This window comes from Empidonax traillii, unplaced genomic scaffold, assembly GCF_003031625.1.
Source record: "Empidonax traillii isolate 1590-97213 ecotype Southwest subspecies unplaced genomic scaffold, ASM303162v1 scaffold116:size1738432, whole genome shotgun sequence".
Classification (NCBI taxonomy): Eukaryota; Metazoa; Chordata; class Aves; order Passeriformes; family Tyrannidae; genus Empidonax; species Empidonax traillii.
Genome location: NW_020955309.1, coordinates 1,451,204 through 1,468,916, shown reverse-complemented (window position 1 = coordinate 1,468,916; position 17,713 = coordinate 1,451,204). Strand labels below are relative to the sequence as shown.

General features: G+C 38.2%; 1 protein-coding gene across 3 annotated transcripts in view; it reads left to right on the top strand.

Moving 5' to 3' along the window:
• Nucleotides 1–16,648, top strand: part of FSD1L (fibronectin type III and SPRY domain containing 1 like) — a 24,610-nt gene extending 7,962 nt beyond the window's left edge. The window contains exons 5-14 of one of the 3 annotated variants that reach the window (XM_027882977.1): nucleotides 719–741; nucleotides 3,813–3,934; nucleotides 7,278–7,487; nucleotides 7,810–7,908; nucleotides 9,675–9,801; nucleotides 10,727–10,759; nucleotides 13,939–14,036; nucleotides 14,476–14,727; nucleotides 15,080–15,168; nucleotides 16,047–16,648. In XM_027882977.1, coding sequence (XP_027738778.1) covers nucleotides 719–741; nucleotides 3,813–3,934; nucleotides 7,278–7,487; nucleotides 7,810–7,908; nucleotides 9,675–9,801; nucleotides 10,727–10,759; nucleotides 13,939–14,036; nucleotides 14,476–14,727; nucleotides 15,080–15,168; nucleotides 16,047–16,166 — 1,173 coding nt within the window. In that variant the 3' untranslated portion in view covers nucleotides 16,167–16,648. The remainder of the gene's footprint in view (nucleotides 1–718; nucleotides 742–3,812; nucleotides 3,935–7,277; nucleotides 7,488–7,809; nucleotides 7,909–9,674; nucleotides 9,802–10,726; nucleotides 10,760–13,938; nucleotides 14,037–14,475; nucleotides 14,728–15,079; nucleotides 15,169–16,046) is intronic. The other 2 variants (XM_027882979.1, XM_027882978.1) reach the window with 2 other exon arrangements.
• Nucleotides 16,649–17,713: the final 1,065 nt, after the last annotated feature.

The window sequence follows — 17,713 nt, the reverse complement described above, 5'->3', positions numbered from 1 at the left end:
TGGTTTAGGTTTATAGCTCATCTTGGTGAAGGACAGGAATTTTTGTCTTTCCAAGTGCCAGTTAGTCTTTATTTTTGAAGCATGTCATCACCACTTCTGCATCTGCTTCAGGGGTATCATTTAAGTGGTGGGAAAAACTATGTTCTGTCGTTTTTGAATAGTGGCACACAGAGACAATGTTCGGGAAGTATTATTGGGAAAGTTTAATAACTTTCAGAGTAAAAGTTAGAGCAAGTCCTATTTTTTCTTGTTTATCCGAGCAAACATTCTATGTTGTGTAGCCAAATAAGCCATGTGTGGTCACATGCCACTACTAAGCACTTCATAGCTTCACAGAAAATACCATGGTAGCTAAATGTTGCTGACTTAGTTCTGTAGCTCCTTTAAAATGTGATGGGGAGTAGACTTCTCTTGTCATCAGTTCAGTTAAAAAGACAAAGTCACACCCAGGAAGTGGAGTAATTTGGAATTGGTTTGGTGTGGTTCTTTAAATCAGTGATTTTTTTTCTCAGGTGAGATGCTGTTGCCATGCTAACACATGCTATTAACATGCTTAATGGGACATTCTATTCTGATAAAAATGTTAGGCTCACTTTGATCTTAAAATCTGAGCAATGCAGTGAAGATGGTTCTCAGCCTTCTTGCATGTTACTGCCATGGATACTTGCATGGAAATACTAACTACTTTCTCTCTCTCTTCTTCCTGACATGCATCAAGGCTGCCAGACAGATCAAAGATAGGTACAGTACAAAATCTATCACTTTTCCATCTTTGAATTAATCTTATTGTTGAAAACACATTTATTTTGAAAGGGCCATAGTCAGCTTAAGTCAAATTTGGTGACTCTTTCCTACGTGTTAGCTATTACAACTCTTGAAAGGGAACTAAAAACTTCTGTGCTGCTCATGTAGTGTTTTTCCTGGCTTTTCATATCTTTAAATAAATAGAAGGTTTTAATGAAGGGAAGTAGAGCTCTGTATCGGCTACTGCTATTATGATTAAGTCTTTATATATATATATATATATGTATATTGATTATTTTTAATAATAAGCTTATTAATAATACCTGATGGCTGAAATTTAATGCTGTTTCAAGCTGACTCTGCCCCTTTAAATTGTGAGAAAATACTGTTATTTGTTTATTTTTTAGAGTGCTTAAGGACTTTTGCTAGCTAATTTTTCTTCTGAATGTCAGAAGTCTTGTAGCTGTGAAGGGAATCTCAATACTTTTTGTCAGTAGTAATTTCTGGTTTCTTGAAATGCTATATCACCTCATCCTTTGTGGTTCTCTGTGACTGGTGTCTAAACACAAGTTAAAAAGCTATCTGAAGCTGACAGTTCCTTGGCATTCTCCTACTACTAATCAGAGGATTATTTTTCCTTAAGGAGAGATTTACTCTACTGTAGTGGTTTTGAGTCCAGGCCTTCCTTGGTGACCAGGTTGTAACCAAGGAACCAAGGCCATGTTCCCAGTATACCATACGATTTTTACATAGGCAAAGGTATAAATAAGAAGGGAGAGGAAGCTCTCGCTCTTTCTTCCAGCAGACTGAAGGCAAAAGTTCTTTGCTGTCATTCTGCCTAGGTGAAGGAGTGAGGCCTGGTGCACCTGGTTGGCCTTGGGAAGCGGAGAGTGCCAGCAGTTGTTTGGTGTGGTTCTCTGCTATTTTGAGGAATGTATTTGTTTTTTGTCCCTTTTCCCCTTTCTTCCGTTTTTCTTTTCCCTTTTGGGGGGTTCCCTGTGGTGATATCTTGTATATAATTTTAAATATATATATAAATGTGTATTACTTGGAATTTGGTTTGGTTTGGGTTCTTTTGATTTTGTGTGGTCTTTTTGGTCTGTCCTAGAGAGGGAGAGGGAGGGGGAAGGTTTTTTCGCTGTGATCCAGGCACTTCGCAGGGAGTCAAGTCCAACCTGGGACATCTACCCATCAGGCTGAGCAGTGGAATGTGCCAGGCAGCCCATACAGAATTTCAGAACATGAACCCTCTCCCGGGAAATCAATTGACTTGTCTTTTATGATATTCATTTCAGTCTTGTGTCCCAAAATTGTAATGCTTGTCACTCCTGAGATACATATATATATATCTCTGTAATATTAATCTTGATGTTTCGTCTGCCTTCCTTACTACCCGATTTTTTGTTTTTCACTATTATTTGGTGATTCTGTGGTTAGCACACAATCTCTCCTGCATGCTAGTGAAGTACATCTTATCTCTCAGGGAGTGATATGAACTAGGTATTCTAAAGGTGCCACGCATCTGTGGGTGTCAGATAAATTCAGGTATTTACAGTTGACTGTTGTGGTGTGTATAATACTTTATAGTTCAGAATTTTATACTTTTTTAAAGCAGGATTTGGGACCTGTTTGCTGTTGGAATAAGTGTTATTCAAATTCTTCCACATGGCCTGATGTCTTCAGAGTCAGAGAACTATCCTAGAAACTTGTCCTTATTTTTAGTAGTGTAGTTGGAGTGCAGAAATACCTTGGGAGTATTCAGAGCAAGTACTGAGCTAAGATTTCAGAATTGGAAATGGGAGCACAGGATGAATCATGGAGGAATTGCATGTGAGTCATCTGGTCCAACCTCCTTGGTCCAGCAGGGCCATCCCAGAGCACATGACACAGGATTGGGCCCATAGAGCTCTGGAATATCTCCAGTGAGGGAGACTCCACACCCTCTTTGGGCAATCTGTTCCAGTGGTTGGTCACTGTACAGCAAAGAAGTTCTTCCTCATGTTCAGGTAGAACTTCCTGTGCGCCAGTTCCTGCCCATTCCTCTTGTCCCATTGCTGGGCACCCCTGAGCAGAGCCTGGTCTGTCTTCTGACCCCTCCCTGCAGACGCTGACAGACACGGATGAGATTCCCTCTGTGTCTCTTCTTGAGACTGAACAGGCCCAGGGCCCTCAGCCTTTCCTCATCAGAGAGATTCTCTGGTCCCCTAATTACCTTTGTAGCCTCCTCTGGACCCACTCCAGGAGCTCCATGTCTGTCCTGAGGAGCTAGGAACTGGATAGAGCACTCCAGTTGTGCCTCAGGGTTGAGTAGAGGGGCAGGATCACATCCCTGACCTGCTAGCAATGCTCTTCCTGATTCACCCCCAGATGCCACTGGCTACTTTAACCCCCAGGACCCACTGCTGGCTCAGGGACAGCTTTTTGTCCACCAGGACCTCCAGGGCCTTCTCCACAGAGCTGCTTCCTAGCAGGTCAACCCCCAACCTGTCCTGATGCCTGGCGTTATTCCTCTCAAGGTACAGGACCCTGCACTTGCCTTTGTTGAATTTCAGAGAGTTCTTTGGTATATCTTGTAAAACGTGTCTGATACTTGCATCTCTGGTTCAAACATTTCTTCATATCCTGATAAGATCAGACATAGATATGAAATCAGCATAGTCAGCTTGTTCACTGCTGTTTAGAAATGCCTAAATGTGATCCTGAGTCTGTGGTGCTTTAGATTTTTCACACTTACTGATTTTATGTCAAGTGATATGGATTTTTTTTTGGTCTCTTATCCAAGCTTTTCAGTAGTAAAAAGTTTTAAACTCTTCTCTAGTTGCCTCTAGTATTTATTTGCCTAGTAATCTTGAACAACTGGGAGCTTGCACTATTGTTCTGAGACAGTCACACTAGCAAAACTTTTAATTTTTGAGTGTGCTAAATGGTAAACAATTATGTGTTAGAAAAATGTTCTGCTCTTTGATCAGTAGTTTGATGTTAATGATACAGATTATCTAATTGCTGTTTTGGAAAATGGCTTAAACGATGTAAGATACGTTCTGCTAATGCTTCTTTCTTGACTTCAGTGTCACAGTGGCTTCAGCATTCCGCCTCTCCCTGAAACCAAAAGTCAGTGACAGTATGGCTCATTTGATGGTGGACTTCACTCTGGAAAAGCGCATGCTCCAAGCTGTGAAGTTTTTGCCAGGTAAAAACTGTATGCACTGGGTTTAATTTGTTATTACTTGAAACAACTTACTATATTCAAACCAACGCAACAAAAGAAAACTGCACCTCTTGCACCCTTTTTCAGAGTACCTAAACTCATTCTCACTCATTGCATGCTAAATTGAATACCTCAAGGATAGGAGTTTTCTGGGTTTTTGTTAATTTCTACATGTGACAGGATTTTGGAAAATAACACTGACCTCAGAAGTGAGAATGAGTCTTCTAGACCATGTTTTTTTCTGAGTTGTCAGTTCTCTGTGAAGTTACCTGAAGTTTCTCTTGATGCTCAGTGATACTCCAAAGTCCTCCTCCTCTGCAATAGTGTTATGGTTGGAAATGTAAACTAATACCTCACTTTCAAGAGTGATGAAATGGTCTGAAATATAGGAAAGAGATAGTTTACTAATGCTGTGATATTACCATAATACAAAATGTGTATTGATGCATCTATTCCTGACAGGAGACTTAGGTGCATTAGACCAGTATATATCTGTAATGTCTTTTTATTCATATTGCTTCCCTATTTAGAACACTTTGCCCTTGACTGTTACTGAGAATATATTGACAGGAATACTGCTGGCAGCGATGCAGATTGTTTCATCTCTGGGTCACTGATCCAAATCTGTTAAGGACTTGGCAGCATCAGTTTACATCTCTGCCTGTTTGCCTTGGATGCTGCAGATACAGTATGTGGTAGCAGGTGTAGTAAATGACCAGTGTTATTCCTGGTGGTCAGCTACCAGTGTCCAGGCAGAAATTCACCTTCTAGTCTTAGACTCTGGGTGTCAATCACTGCTCTATGTTCCATAGCTAAGGGGGCAGGGTAGGAAGCTGATCACTGTGTACCTGTTTAACAGGAATGTGAGTGTAAAGATCTAACAGCAAGTATGAACAAAGTCTTGTGTCTGGATAGAGGCATTATTTAGTATGACCTTTCTTATATTTGGATTTTCCTTGTTAAATCCATAGGAATTTAAATTATTTCGGCCTTTGATTTTTTTAAACAAATTGACTACTTGGGTATCAGTCTTGCTTTTTTTTCTACTATAGTTCCAAGCTTTCAAATTAGTCAGATACCAAATACTCATAGCTTACACTGTTGCAGGCAACTTTGCACTGAGCATTGACAGGCCTTCATACATTATGAAATACTAATGTCCTAGTCTGGGAAGTTGAAAATGGGTTTGGTGGTGTGGTAGTTTGAACACTACTTGCCAGAGAATTATGCTGAAGGCTTCTTGTCATCCCAGGCACATGTAAGACTCTTTATCTGATATCTTTTGACAAAAATAATGGAAGTAAGTAGCTAAACTTAAAGGTATAGGAGCTGAATTGCTTGTCCTAATCTTAATTTTTCTTTTGCCTATTGAGGCATCTTATTGAATTAACTTCAAATTATTGCTGGATGACTTTCATGGCAAATGCATGTAATTAACACTTTGTTGTAGTTTAACCCCAGCAGGTAGCTAAGCATCACAGAGCTGCCTGCTTACTCGCTGCTGCCATGGTGGGATAGGAGAGAGAATAAGAAGGATAAAAGTGAGAAAAGTTGGGGGTTGAGATAAAAACAGTTTAATAGGTAAAGTAAAAGCTGTGTATGTAGGTGAACTTATCTCCATCATAGGGACTTGGGAGGACAAGATGCCATCACTCTGAACATCCCTTCCCCCCCCTCCCCCCTCCTAATTTATGTGCTGAGTGTGACATCACATGACCTGGAATATCCCTTGGGTCAGGTGGGGTCGGCTGTCCTGGCAGTGCTGCTTCAGCTCCCTCACTGACAGGGCAGTCTGAGAAGCAGAAGAGGACTTGATGCTACTCAAATTAACTAAAACCCCTGTGTTATCAAAACTGTTCTCGTCACAAATCCACAGCACAGCACTGCACAAGCCTCTGTGAAGAAATGTAACTGTCCCAGCAAAAACCATTGCAGACTTGAATATTTTTTGCTTTCAGTCTCGTCTCTGCTGCTCACTTGTTCCCAAGCATTTTAAACCTATAACACCACCTGCAGTGTAATTCCCACCTGGCTTAAACTGCAGGGATGTGAGGGTAAAAGGATGTGTTTCAGCAGTGCTGCGTTGAAATATTTGAAGAGATCATGAAGAGAAGGTGTGAAAGTAGTGTTCATAAAGCAAGTTAGGCCTTCTGCTTCTAGTAGAGCTGCTGTAGCTCTAGGAGGTGTCTGTATCTAGAGGGTAAAATTACACATCCCTAAAGGACTGAACCATAAATAATGTGAAGTTGATTGTCATCAGTCATTTTGGAGGGGAATCATGGATAACAATCTGTTCAAGAAACAGTTATACAGAAAACTGCATAAAGGCAAATGTGTATGTAATTAGGACTTGGTCACTGGGACCTCTACAGAACAGCACAGTTAGGGGCCTGAGGGGTATGAAAGATGTTTTTTTAAAAAAAAAAATCAGCAGGTCTGTCAGTTTCACAGATGCATCAGGATTATCCTTTTTTAATGCTCCTGCTTGGTACGTTGACTTGCAGGCCACTTTCATGTCTATTTCAAGCTTTTATCAATGCTGAAACAAAGGAAAAGATTTTTGCGGAATCTTCCTCCAAAAAAGGCAAAACAGTAAGAAGTCTTTGTCACTTCCTCCAGCTAAAGTCTTCCTTGAATGTACTTTAGACACTATAAATAGTATGTAAATGCCTTCTTATGCAAAATGTTTTCCACAGACTGAAGTGGTCCTTGATTTCCTGGAAATAGACTTCTGTTGTATATAAACAAAACTTCAGCCTTTAGTGGATCTTTGGAATTATTTTCCCTTCTTTCAAGACAAGGGGTGAAAAGGAAAGAACATTAGGTGACTGTCGAGTGGTTAGTGGGAAATACTATGTATCAGTAAAGAGAGTGTAGTGATTTACAGGAAATAAAAGTGACGCTGTGTGAGGGCTGCAGCTGTACTTACCTTCCAAAGACTCAGAAGTTTGCTTTTTAATGTTCTCCCTGTGCAGTATTTATTATAAATGTAGGTTCATAATTGTAAGTCCACTCTACTCTAGCAAGTTCTTCTTACTGTTTCCAGAAGGGTATCAGCCTTGCTTACAGACAAAACAAATATCTGGAAGATTTGAAGCAGATGCTCACTCTAGAACTAATGTGTACTTCTCATTTAGTAAAATGTATATTAAGTAGAAGAAATGAGTAATAAGTCTTGTCTTTGATCATGCTTTTCTAATGAAACAGATCCTCTAAAAAGGAGTGTTACTAGGCCAGGGGAAACTTCTGGATTCTGTCAATCCAAGGAGAACAAAGTAATACTCAGTCCATTGTAGTCTTCAAACTGACCTATGTGCTTGTGCAGTCCCTAAAGCTCCGGAGATAGATGTAGCAGCATGTCTGGTTGCTGATAACTGCATAACAGTATCGTGGAGGATGCCTGAAGAAGACCCCAGAATTGATCATTTTGTACTGGAGTACAGGAAAACGAACTTTGACGGGCTCCCTCGGCTAAAAGGTGAACAGCACTGGGAAGTGATCGACTACATCAAAGCCACTCAATACACATTATCAGGTAAAGGTCTTTTATACTCCAAACACCAGAATATCAATATAACTCTTCATGCTTAGAAGTTTTGAAAATACCCCTTTTCTGCCTGTAATGAAGCTTCCATTATATCACATTAGTCTTGGGTGCTTTGTGTAGTAATAGCTCTGTCTTTTATTTTGACTTCAAGGTTTTTTTTAAAAAAATCATGTGTTAAGTTCACACTGATATTTAAGCATTAATTTTTTTGCAAGACTGAGGTAAATGCAAGAGAGATGCATGGAATACGCCTTAGTCTTGTAAAAGTTGTTGGTAATGTAATTTCAGTTTCTAAACATTTGTTTTTTAGGTCTGAAATTTGATACAAAATACATGAACCTTAGAGTACAAGCTTGCAACAAAGCTGTAGCAGGGGAATACTCTGATCCCATAACTCTGGAAACCAAAGGTAAAATTTGAAAGACTAAACTTAGCTGTAGTGAAAAACCTATACTTAAACTTTTCTGCCTTCTTTATGAACCTGTATGTTGAATCTGCTTCTGAACAAGCACTGCTGAAACACTTCCTAAGTAGAAGGGAAAACAACCATCTCTGTAAAGGATTAAGAAGCATATTGGCACAAAGCTTTGCTTTCAGCATTCAGGCCCTGAAAAATGGGATAATATTGTCAATTTTCTCCAGCAGAGCTTGACATTGGCTCCTTTGATTGTGGATTGACAGTGCCATGTGCTCCTACATCATGCCAGCATACAGCAAGAGAAAGATGAATGTTGTGGATGAATGACTCTTAGGGCATCTAAACAGTTGGTGTAGTTATCTGGTTATTAGTGACAGATACAGCTTTCTGTAACAAGAAGGTACTGGAAAGGGTTAGGGTGTTTTTTGGTTTTGTGGTTTGGGATTTTTTTTTTTTTTTTACTTCATAGCTGTAGATTCTAGCCACTGTCAATATTAAAAAAAATAAGCAACTTCAAATTTGCTAACAGTTTATAGTCATTGTGCGCAAAACTGGTTGATGTGAGGACTGTTAGGATGGCTTCCTAACATCTTTTAAATGAACTAGCAGAAAAAAATCCTGGAAGTGATGTTTTGTGAGAGAACACAAATCTTAACTATTAAGGTGGAGGTTGTGACCCTATGGCTTGAGTTACAGCCAGGTCTGTGGTGTAAAGGGCAAAATGACTGGTATCAACTATGTAAATTTATATGTAGATTCTTTTACTTGTGGAAGCTATTTCATAAGAACAAAGCAATATGCAATTTCAATGAACTAATGGGCATTCTGATAACTTTCCTAAAATTATTTTAATACTCTTAAACAACAGTCATTATCAGACACATAGTATCCATTTAATAGCCACTTACATTCCCTATTCCATTAACAGAAAAGTAATTCTGGTTTTGATTGTTTGGGTAGTTACCACAGTTCCCCTATTATTTTCATTATTTATGGGTGAACATTTAGTTCACTTTCTTTAATAATCCATCCATAGAAAACCAGCTTCCTCATCCATGTGATTACCTGGCTGTTCTTTACATTTGTGTACTGTTGAATTCTAAACTCCTAAAAATCTCTTTCACAATCAGACTGTAATGTCTGTTGGTACCAGGACAGTTACAGAAGAGTCTGTAAATATCTTTAGGCAGTTTTGCCTGTTGTATTAGTTTTGTTTTCTTGCATGAAGGGTTTGGCTGCCACAAATACCAAGTCTCTTCCTGCTCCATGAATCCTCTGCTGTTCTTGTATCTGCAGTTGACTTCACAGTTCAGCATTGTCTGCTTGGATGTGCTACCCTGTCTATTGAGTATTCCCCAAGTTTGAAGTCCTCATAAATCATAAACACGTTATAGGAGAATCAGTGCTGCTGAATGTGGAAAATAAGCCTACCTTTTTAAGTAATTCGTTATTATAAGAATTTTGAGTAGGCTGTAAAAAGCAGCAGCAACCACTAGCTGAATTTACTTGCTGACTCTGAAGCATTTTAGAGATGATAATACTTCCTTTGTAACCTGTGTACTGAAAGCAAGTTGATGGGCTTTATTTAAAGGGCCTCTTACCTTGATTACAAGTGTCAGACTGAAAAGCAGATTTTTCTCTCACGTCTAATAATGTTATGCTGCAATTTTACTGCTGCTTGTATCATTTTTTATGAATAGTCAGTGTTGTGAGAGAGCGTTATGCCATTTCACTGTTTTCTGTTTTATCTTGACCAGCATTTTTGTTCAGTTTGGACAGTACTTCATCTCACCCGAACTTGAAAGTTGAAGACAGCTATGTTGAATGGGATCCCACTGGAGGCAAAGGCCAAGAAAAAATAAAAGGAAAGGAAAATAAAAATAGGTAAGACCTCTGTTTTTGCAAATGTCTGGGATACCTCCTCTGGCAATTAGAAAGCAGGAGGGAATTAAAGCGCTTGAGGACAAAGGGACATGAGAGGAATTTTCATTCAGAAATCTTTCTCCAGAAGAAATTTTAATTTTTCTTTCTTTCCCTTCTCCTGTCACACAGACGTGGAGGCTAGTATTGTGTCATAATTGTTAAATGATATTTATTTATTTTAAAAATACAATTTTTAGGCTTCTCATTCAAGGTTCTGAATTATGTTGTAGATGTGGTAGATTGACCCTGGTTAGTCACCAGGTGGCCACCTACCTGCTCTATTGCTTCTCCTCCTCAGCTGGACAGTGGGAGAGAAAATAGGATGAAAGGTTTGTGGATTGCAGCTTCTTCCAGGGCACTTCCACCCTGAAGTGTTCAATGTAATCTCAAACTCTCGCTGGTCAGGGAAAGGTACCAATAAAACAAACCCGATAGCAAAAGATAATGAATAATGAAACATAACTCTTTTGAAAGTGGCAGAGTTCGTGGTAGATTGTTACATGTGTGCTGTTTTGAATCACTGAGTAAATACTGTTGGAAGAACATTATTAGGTCAGTCTACTTTTGGCTGAGCCTTGAATATATCCAAGGATGAAGGCTGTGTGGATGAATGTGTTCACTCACTGGCCCTCTATTCCAGGCTGGAATTTGTGGTGCAATTAGTACCAGGTGCCTCTCAATGTGCACCCCTCTGAGAAAAGTGTGGCTTGATCTTCTCTGTTCCTGTTACATTGTTAAAGACAGCAATTAGTTTTTGTATTCCTCAGGCTGAGCAAACCAAGTTGTCTTTTGACTGTGCCCCAGTCCTTTAACTGGTATGAAAAATGGGGATAATTTACTGTAGTAATTGAACAGTTCTTTAATGCTTACTTATTTCTGTCGACAGTGGCCAGAATCCTCTGCTGAAGAGCAATAGAAGGTGATAATATACCTCTTATTCCTAGGATCTAGCACCTAGCTCTTTGGGGATCTATGCTACTTTCCTTTGCTTGATGTCATGAGAAACAAATCTAATAGCCTTTATCAGTAACAGTGCACATACGCTTTTAGAATTTATTTGGAAGTTTAATTCAGATTTGTAGAGATTGTGTTTATTATGTTTTCCAGTGACTGGAAGAGAGTCTTTCTGGAAGGATGCATCCTAGTGCGTATGAAACCTAAATTGCAATGGTTGGAAGAGCATTATGTATTTTAATGGTGATACAATGATCCCTGTTATTTACAGACATATTGAGGCTTACTTACAGGATGACTCACTAACTTCTTTTACAAATGTAGGAAAGATCTCCTTTCTGAGAACTTCAGAATATTTTTTGGTTCTTATTTTTGAATCTGAAAACCTCTTTCCATCCGAACTTGTTCTGTAGCTTTTACTAGACATCAGGGTAATGTCTAGTAGGGGTTTTTACAGGCTCAAAAAAGATGAAATTTAGCCTGATGACATGTAAAAGGCTTCGTAGCAATTATAATTGCAGAACCAATTGTTCAAATGAGAGAGCATCTTTTTTGAGATGTAAAGTTAGGTAAAATATTTTCCTATTCCTTGTGCAGTTGTGGGTTTTTTTAGGGTAAAATTTCTTCTTTTGTTTAATAAAACTCCTTTTTGAGAGATTACTTCTCCTGTTTTTGCTCTCTTACTTTTTTTTCAGTGGTTTAGAAGTTGTGGGGACAAAAGACATGCCTGGATTCCTAATTTCTTGTAGATTTTACTCCCCTATGTTCATCTATCAGGTGGATCTACCTTTGACTTGAGATCAGCATTAAAGAAAAGCTTGTGTAGGCAAAACAAGCTCTAAAGTTGTAGTGTCAATAGTTCCACTACACAAAGCGTATCAGTTCCTGCTAAACTAAATTTTAGAAGTGTATTGGAGGTATTACTACTTGCCCAACCCTGGGAATCTTATATTTTGGCCTGTCTTTGTAAAGCGCTTCCCTAGTGTTCTTGCCTTTGCTTTGGTAGAAGGACATGGTCAGATGCTCAGCTTTACAATTCAGACCAACCTTTTGTAGCAGATTTAGATGAGCTTTATTCTGGTAGGAGGCTTTTGTTTCCTGTTAAGAGCATCTCTGGAATGTCTGCATCAGACGGAAAATTTGGAGTTGGCTCCATAGTGGGTGGGGAAAAAGTTGCACTACAATTGTTTTAATGCACAGTTTTTAAGGGTTGGAAACACACAATGGCAACAAAATACTTAGTTATCTGTAACTTATTAGACGAGAAAAAAAGCCTCTGGATGATTGCTGATATCCCTCCTTGACCTTTCTTCTCCAAAAGAGAATACATATTACTTGGAGTATGTTTTGTGTGCTGAAATTGGTGAGAAAACAGGGACTAACTGCAGGACTGTAGACAACCATCCTAAACCCATGATTTAAGAATATTTGGCCACTGAACAGTGGAAGAAATGTGTCAGTTACTGTCTGTTAAAGACTGTGCTGCAGTGGAAAATGGGCACGAAACTGCTATAACATTTGCTGCCTTTTCCTATTGCAAGGGAAACTTCAGCACTGAGGAAAAAAAACCTGAAAAACTGTTTTTTTAAGCTTTTATGTCAAACATTTAATGTAATTTTCTCAGTTCTTAAAGGCTATTAGATTTTGAGAGGACAAAGCACATGTAATGGCCATTTACAGACTTGAGCAAAATAAATGATATCGGGAACCTTTTGATGCTTTCCTAACCTTGAGAAAATACTAGCAAAGTACCTGTGTTTTTTCTTATGGTGATTCTCTAAATGGCCACATTGCTTTCTGCATAACTCACTTATACTGGATCTAATAGAAAATTCTGAGCAGCATTTGTTGGAAGTGTGAGTGGATGATGTCTGATACACATGAAGCAGGATGCAATCTGCAAAGAGTGATGGTTCCCCTGAAATTATGCTTTAATTCTTGGCTTTGCCTTTTTTTTCCCCTCCCCCCACCATGCTATCACTTGTTAACTTTTTATTTGGTAAGTAGACTGCAGTATCCTCCATGTTTACAAATTCAAAAGTCCTTGATGTGGTACACCTGCACAATATTTCACTTACCTCCTTCACGTAACTCTTGTCTGCAGTTTGCAAACATAGCTGTCTTCTGATCACTGTTGTCAAATTTATGTTCTGAATGGTGATGAACAACTTTTTCATCAGTGATTTCTCGTAGAATTCTGTAGCTGGGATAGAACAAACCTAGTCATGAACTGGATTTTAGCATACTTATGTACAACAGCTTAATATCACTCAGTTTTTGATTCCCATGTGGCCTTATTTTAATGATGGTATGAAGCAAAAAGGGACCCTTTTCTAATCCTTTCTGAAATGCTATTTGAGAATAATTCCAGAAAACTTGAAATTAGCATTGAGTGAAGCGGAAAGGAAACAACCTGTATTAGTGGACGTTAAAGTAGCAAATAGCTTTACCAAATATTAGCTGAAGGATAAGTTGGAGAGAAAACTCTTTGTGTGTGTTAACTCTTCTGAGGCTAATGTGTTGTAGACTAGGGGATGCGAAATTGAAAATGACTTCTCAAGGGTATTTCAGAGACTGATTTCATACTTATTTAAGTTTTTTTCAATGAAATTAACCTCTATACTGCATAGCTATTTCTGAAAATTTTTTTTTGCTACTGATTGCCTTTAAAATAGTAATCAGATGTGATTTCCTGGCTACTGAGGAATATTGCAGATAGCCTTCACTTGATTTAATGGTTAAATTGCTGAGAATTATTTTCGAGGGTCTAACAGAGGTTAAAAAAGAAGCTTGATAACTTCATTAGGGTAACATTAGTCCTTTATACAACTGATTGCTCATTAAAATATTCTCTAGCATGAAGTATGTTTCATTCAAACCGTGTGCCACACATCCTGTGTCTGTTCCCATTTACCTTTGAACTTGTTTATTACAACATCTTGTATTATCTTTCTGGCTGTCGCGTCTTCCCCCCCCCCCACCACTGCCCCGTCCTTGTGCATGCATGCAAGCTGTGAAGAGCTACTAAGTGGCTGAACTAATGTGTCGTTTCAGTAGCTTTGCGTGTCTCTGATTGACTTGGGAACAATTATATGTGCCTTTCTGTAGCTGTGTCCAAATCTTGAGTGGTTCATCTCTTTTTAGAAGCACTGCAGCATCTCCGAAGAGAGCCACCAACAGCCCAAGAGCTTCAGCCAGGGGTAGCAGGGATCGCTTTGCTGGTGAATCCTACACAGTGCTGGGTAAGGTGGACTTGTTTGCTCTCTTAAAGGTGTGGTGCTATGGAAAGGGCAGATGAGGCAAGAATTTGAGAGAAACTTTGTAACAGTTCAAGGCCTCTTAATGAACGTTGTTCTTCCCCATTTGCCCAGAAAACACCACAATTTTGTGCTACAGTGTCTTTAGGTCTGTTGAAACTCTATATTACAAAGCTCTTAGTGACTGACATGCACTGCTGTTCAATGTAAACTGATGTTAAATATATATCAGCTGATTATAAACACAGTCTCATAGTCTTTTATATTTATCTTCTAGTGTGCTTTTTTATTAATCCTTATAGTTCAGATTTTTTTAATGCCTTCACTTTAAAACAAAACAGAGAAGACATCACTGGTGTCTGTTAGGGAGGCAGCATTGTAAGGTACACTTAATTACAGCAATTAAATGTATTTCTTTTGGTAGGAGACACTGCTGTTGAGAGTGGACAGCATTACTGGGAAGTGAGAGCCCAGAAGGACTGCAAATCCTACAGCGTGGGAGTCACTTACAGAAACCCAGGGAAATTTGACCAGCTGGGAAAGACTAATTCGAGCTGGTGTATCCATATCAACAACTGGCTGCAAACCACATTCTCAGCAAAACATAATAATAAAGCAAAGACTCTTGATATACCTGTTCCAGACAGAATAGGAGTATACTGTGACTTTGATGGAGGTAAATTACAGTCTTAGGGGATTTAGGTAAAAACTTAATTGACTGTCTGTGTGGAGTTGGAGCAGTACAGGGCTGAAGCAGTGCATTATTTCAAGAATGACGGTCTGTTATGAAAACACCGACCCAGAGCTGTTTGTGTTCTAATTCTTGTAATGTCAAATGACGTGAGTTTGTCTGTGTGACAGAGCTATGAATTGTGAACTTTTCTGTGTTGTGGACTGTGCTTAGAGTGTTCTGGAAACCTTTCCCTGGGAAAGAATAATTTTTTTGTAAAAGTTAGACGGCAATAGCATCTAAGCGTGTTTAAATGCCAATGTTTAAACTGTATGCCATCTTGTTTTCTTTCTCTCAGGTCAGCTGTCATTTTACAATGCAAACTCAAAGGCGCTGTTACACACCTTCAGGACTAAGTTTACCCAACCATTACTACCAGGCTTCATGGTCAGTATCTGTAAAATTTTGTTCAGTTTATTGCACTGAGTTCAGTTTACAGAAGACTTAATTGCTTTGTCAAGAAGGAAACTGGAAGCAGTGGTTTTGGCTGATTAGTAATTTTTAAAAAATGTTTAACTCTTTTATTTTTTATTTCATGTGGTGCTTATAGTAGCACTCCAGTAGAACTTCGCATGCACACAAGGGCAAGTTTAGCTTCAGAAATGTCAGAATATGTTAGCCTTCCCTCTAGCATTGCTAAGAGTGACTCATTAAGTCAGTTCCTAAGTAACACAAAATAATATATTATAAATAAAACATAATATTTTATGACTGTAATTTTGACTATATAATTTAATATTATGTTTAAAATATGTATGTATATAATATAAATAATGTTAGTAATGTAATAAACAATATATTAGAAAATATATAATATATTTATTATAAACAAAATATTATTTTAGAAAATAAAACATATTTTTTGGTACTATGTTTACATTGACATAGTTTTAGCTTGACATGGAAGAAATGAGCACTGCTGGAGCATAGTGAGGTAGTTGCTTTTCATTGTCATTTGAAGTACTTGCTGCTGGCTCACTGGCCTTCAAAGGAGTTTTCCTATTAGGAGCAAGTCTTTTCATATAAAATCTTAGCCTTAGTTATAAACTTAGAGTCATAAAGCATAGTATGTGAAGCATCTTACATTTATGGACTTAAAAATTAGCTTGTCTTTGATCAGAATGTTTTACAGAATGCTGTAATGAGCAAGAGAAAAGATGTGGAGCTGCAGGACAAGTTTTGTTTTAGTTCCATTGTGAGGCTTGTGGGATGGAAGGAGAGAGAGGTATTTGGTCCATAATGTTGATTTTTCTTTTTCCCCTTAGATCTGGTGTGGAGGGCTCACAGTGAGTACTGGATTGCAGGTACCAAGTGCCGTGAAAACCCTTCAGAAAAGTGAAAATGGATTGAGTGGCTCAACAAGTAGCCTAAACAATGTTGCCTAGTAGTGTCTGTTAAACATTGCTATTGCTGAATGTTGTTTTTTTTTCTGTGTAGCTACTACTCACAGAAGCTTGTGAGCATTGGATTAAACTGGTTTGCTACCTTCTGCTGTTTAGGGCCTGGGTACTGGTGCAAAGGTTTGAGGCGAAAGTGTTAGTTACCTACTGGGAATCCAGACAAATGTCAGAAAACTGAACTGTTGCCTATTTAAAAAAAAAAAAAAAAGAAGAAATCAAAAGCTGTAACTGTGTACTTTTCTAATACTGTATTTAATCATTTTGTTATGGGCTCAAATATTAGTTTTGTTACAGATGTTATTTTTCTATGAAGAATATAGCAAATACCATTTTATTAGCTCTCCTAATATGACTTATTTAACTATATATTTTATTATTACTAGGCTTCCCTTTAGAACTTGTGATGTCGGACATGCATTTTGAAATAATACTGATTTGCTCGCTTAGCCTGGCAAAATATCACAGCAGCATGAATTTAGAAGCATATTAAAAGAATCTGTAGGCCTGGTATGAAGAAACAGGAAGAGCAGACTGTGATTATTTTGTTTCCTGATACAAAATTTTCCTATTTCCCTATGAGTAATTCATTTAAAAATCATGTATATTGAGGTTGGCTCCTGATTGTCACAAATTACAGAAAATGTAACAATGTATTTAAAAGCATTCTTATGTCCTCAGTGAAGACGCTTTATGATACCCAGCCATTGAGCCAGAAAGTATTTTGGGGAACAGGTTCAGAACCAAAAGATCCAGAGCTTTCTTTTTTTTAAAGCTAGAGGATGGTACCACTCTCTCAAAAGCCCTCAGCTTTGAGTCCTCTCTTGGCTTTTGAAACGTTGAGCCAGGGTGTTCCATCACTTTGACTCCTTTGTTGTTGTTACCTTGGAAGCTTAGTTACAATATTCAAATCATTCATAATAGTGGGAGAGCTAAAAAAACAAAAAAGTTATATTCTTCGTGGAAAATTCCAGCTTGTCAGTGAGAACTACTGATGTTGTATAGATTGTTTAAATCTGTTTTCTTCCCTCTAATCAAGTCCAGGAAGCTAGAAATAGTTTTCAGGTATACACTTCAATCAGCTGTTTCCTAACTGAAGATTATTTCTTGATATCACCTGAAAACTGTTGTGTAAATTCATGCTGATAAGGGTCCATAATTAATTGGCTCCTTTCCTACTGGGCCAATGTACTTTTTTCTTATGTGTCTCCTTTAGCCCATAAAAAAATGAACATCCTAATTATGTGAAGTCTTATTATCAATGGCCCCCTTCCTGTCCATCACAATTTCTCAAGAGAAGGAGAAATTCAGCTTCTAATAAACTGGCTATGATGTTCAGTGGGAAGTTAAAATTAACAAGAAAATTAGCTAGGAAGTTATAATTTTTTTTCAGAAATCAAGAAGTTGACAGGATGGCTGAGCCCTTAACGTTTACTTAGCATTTGGAACTTGAGCATCTCTAATTATTTGCAATGTGAACAGTTACCTGTAATCTGTTTTTGCAGAGAGGAGTACAAAATAATTCCCAGTTAAAC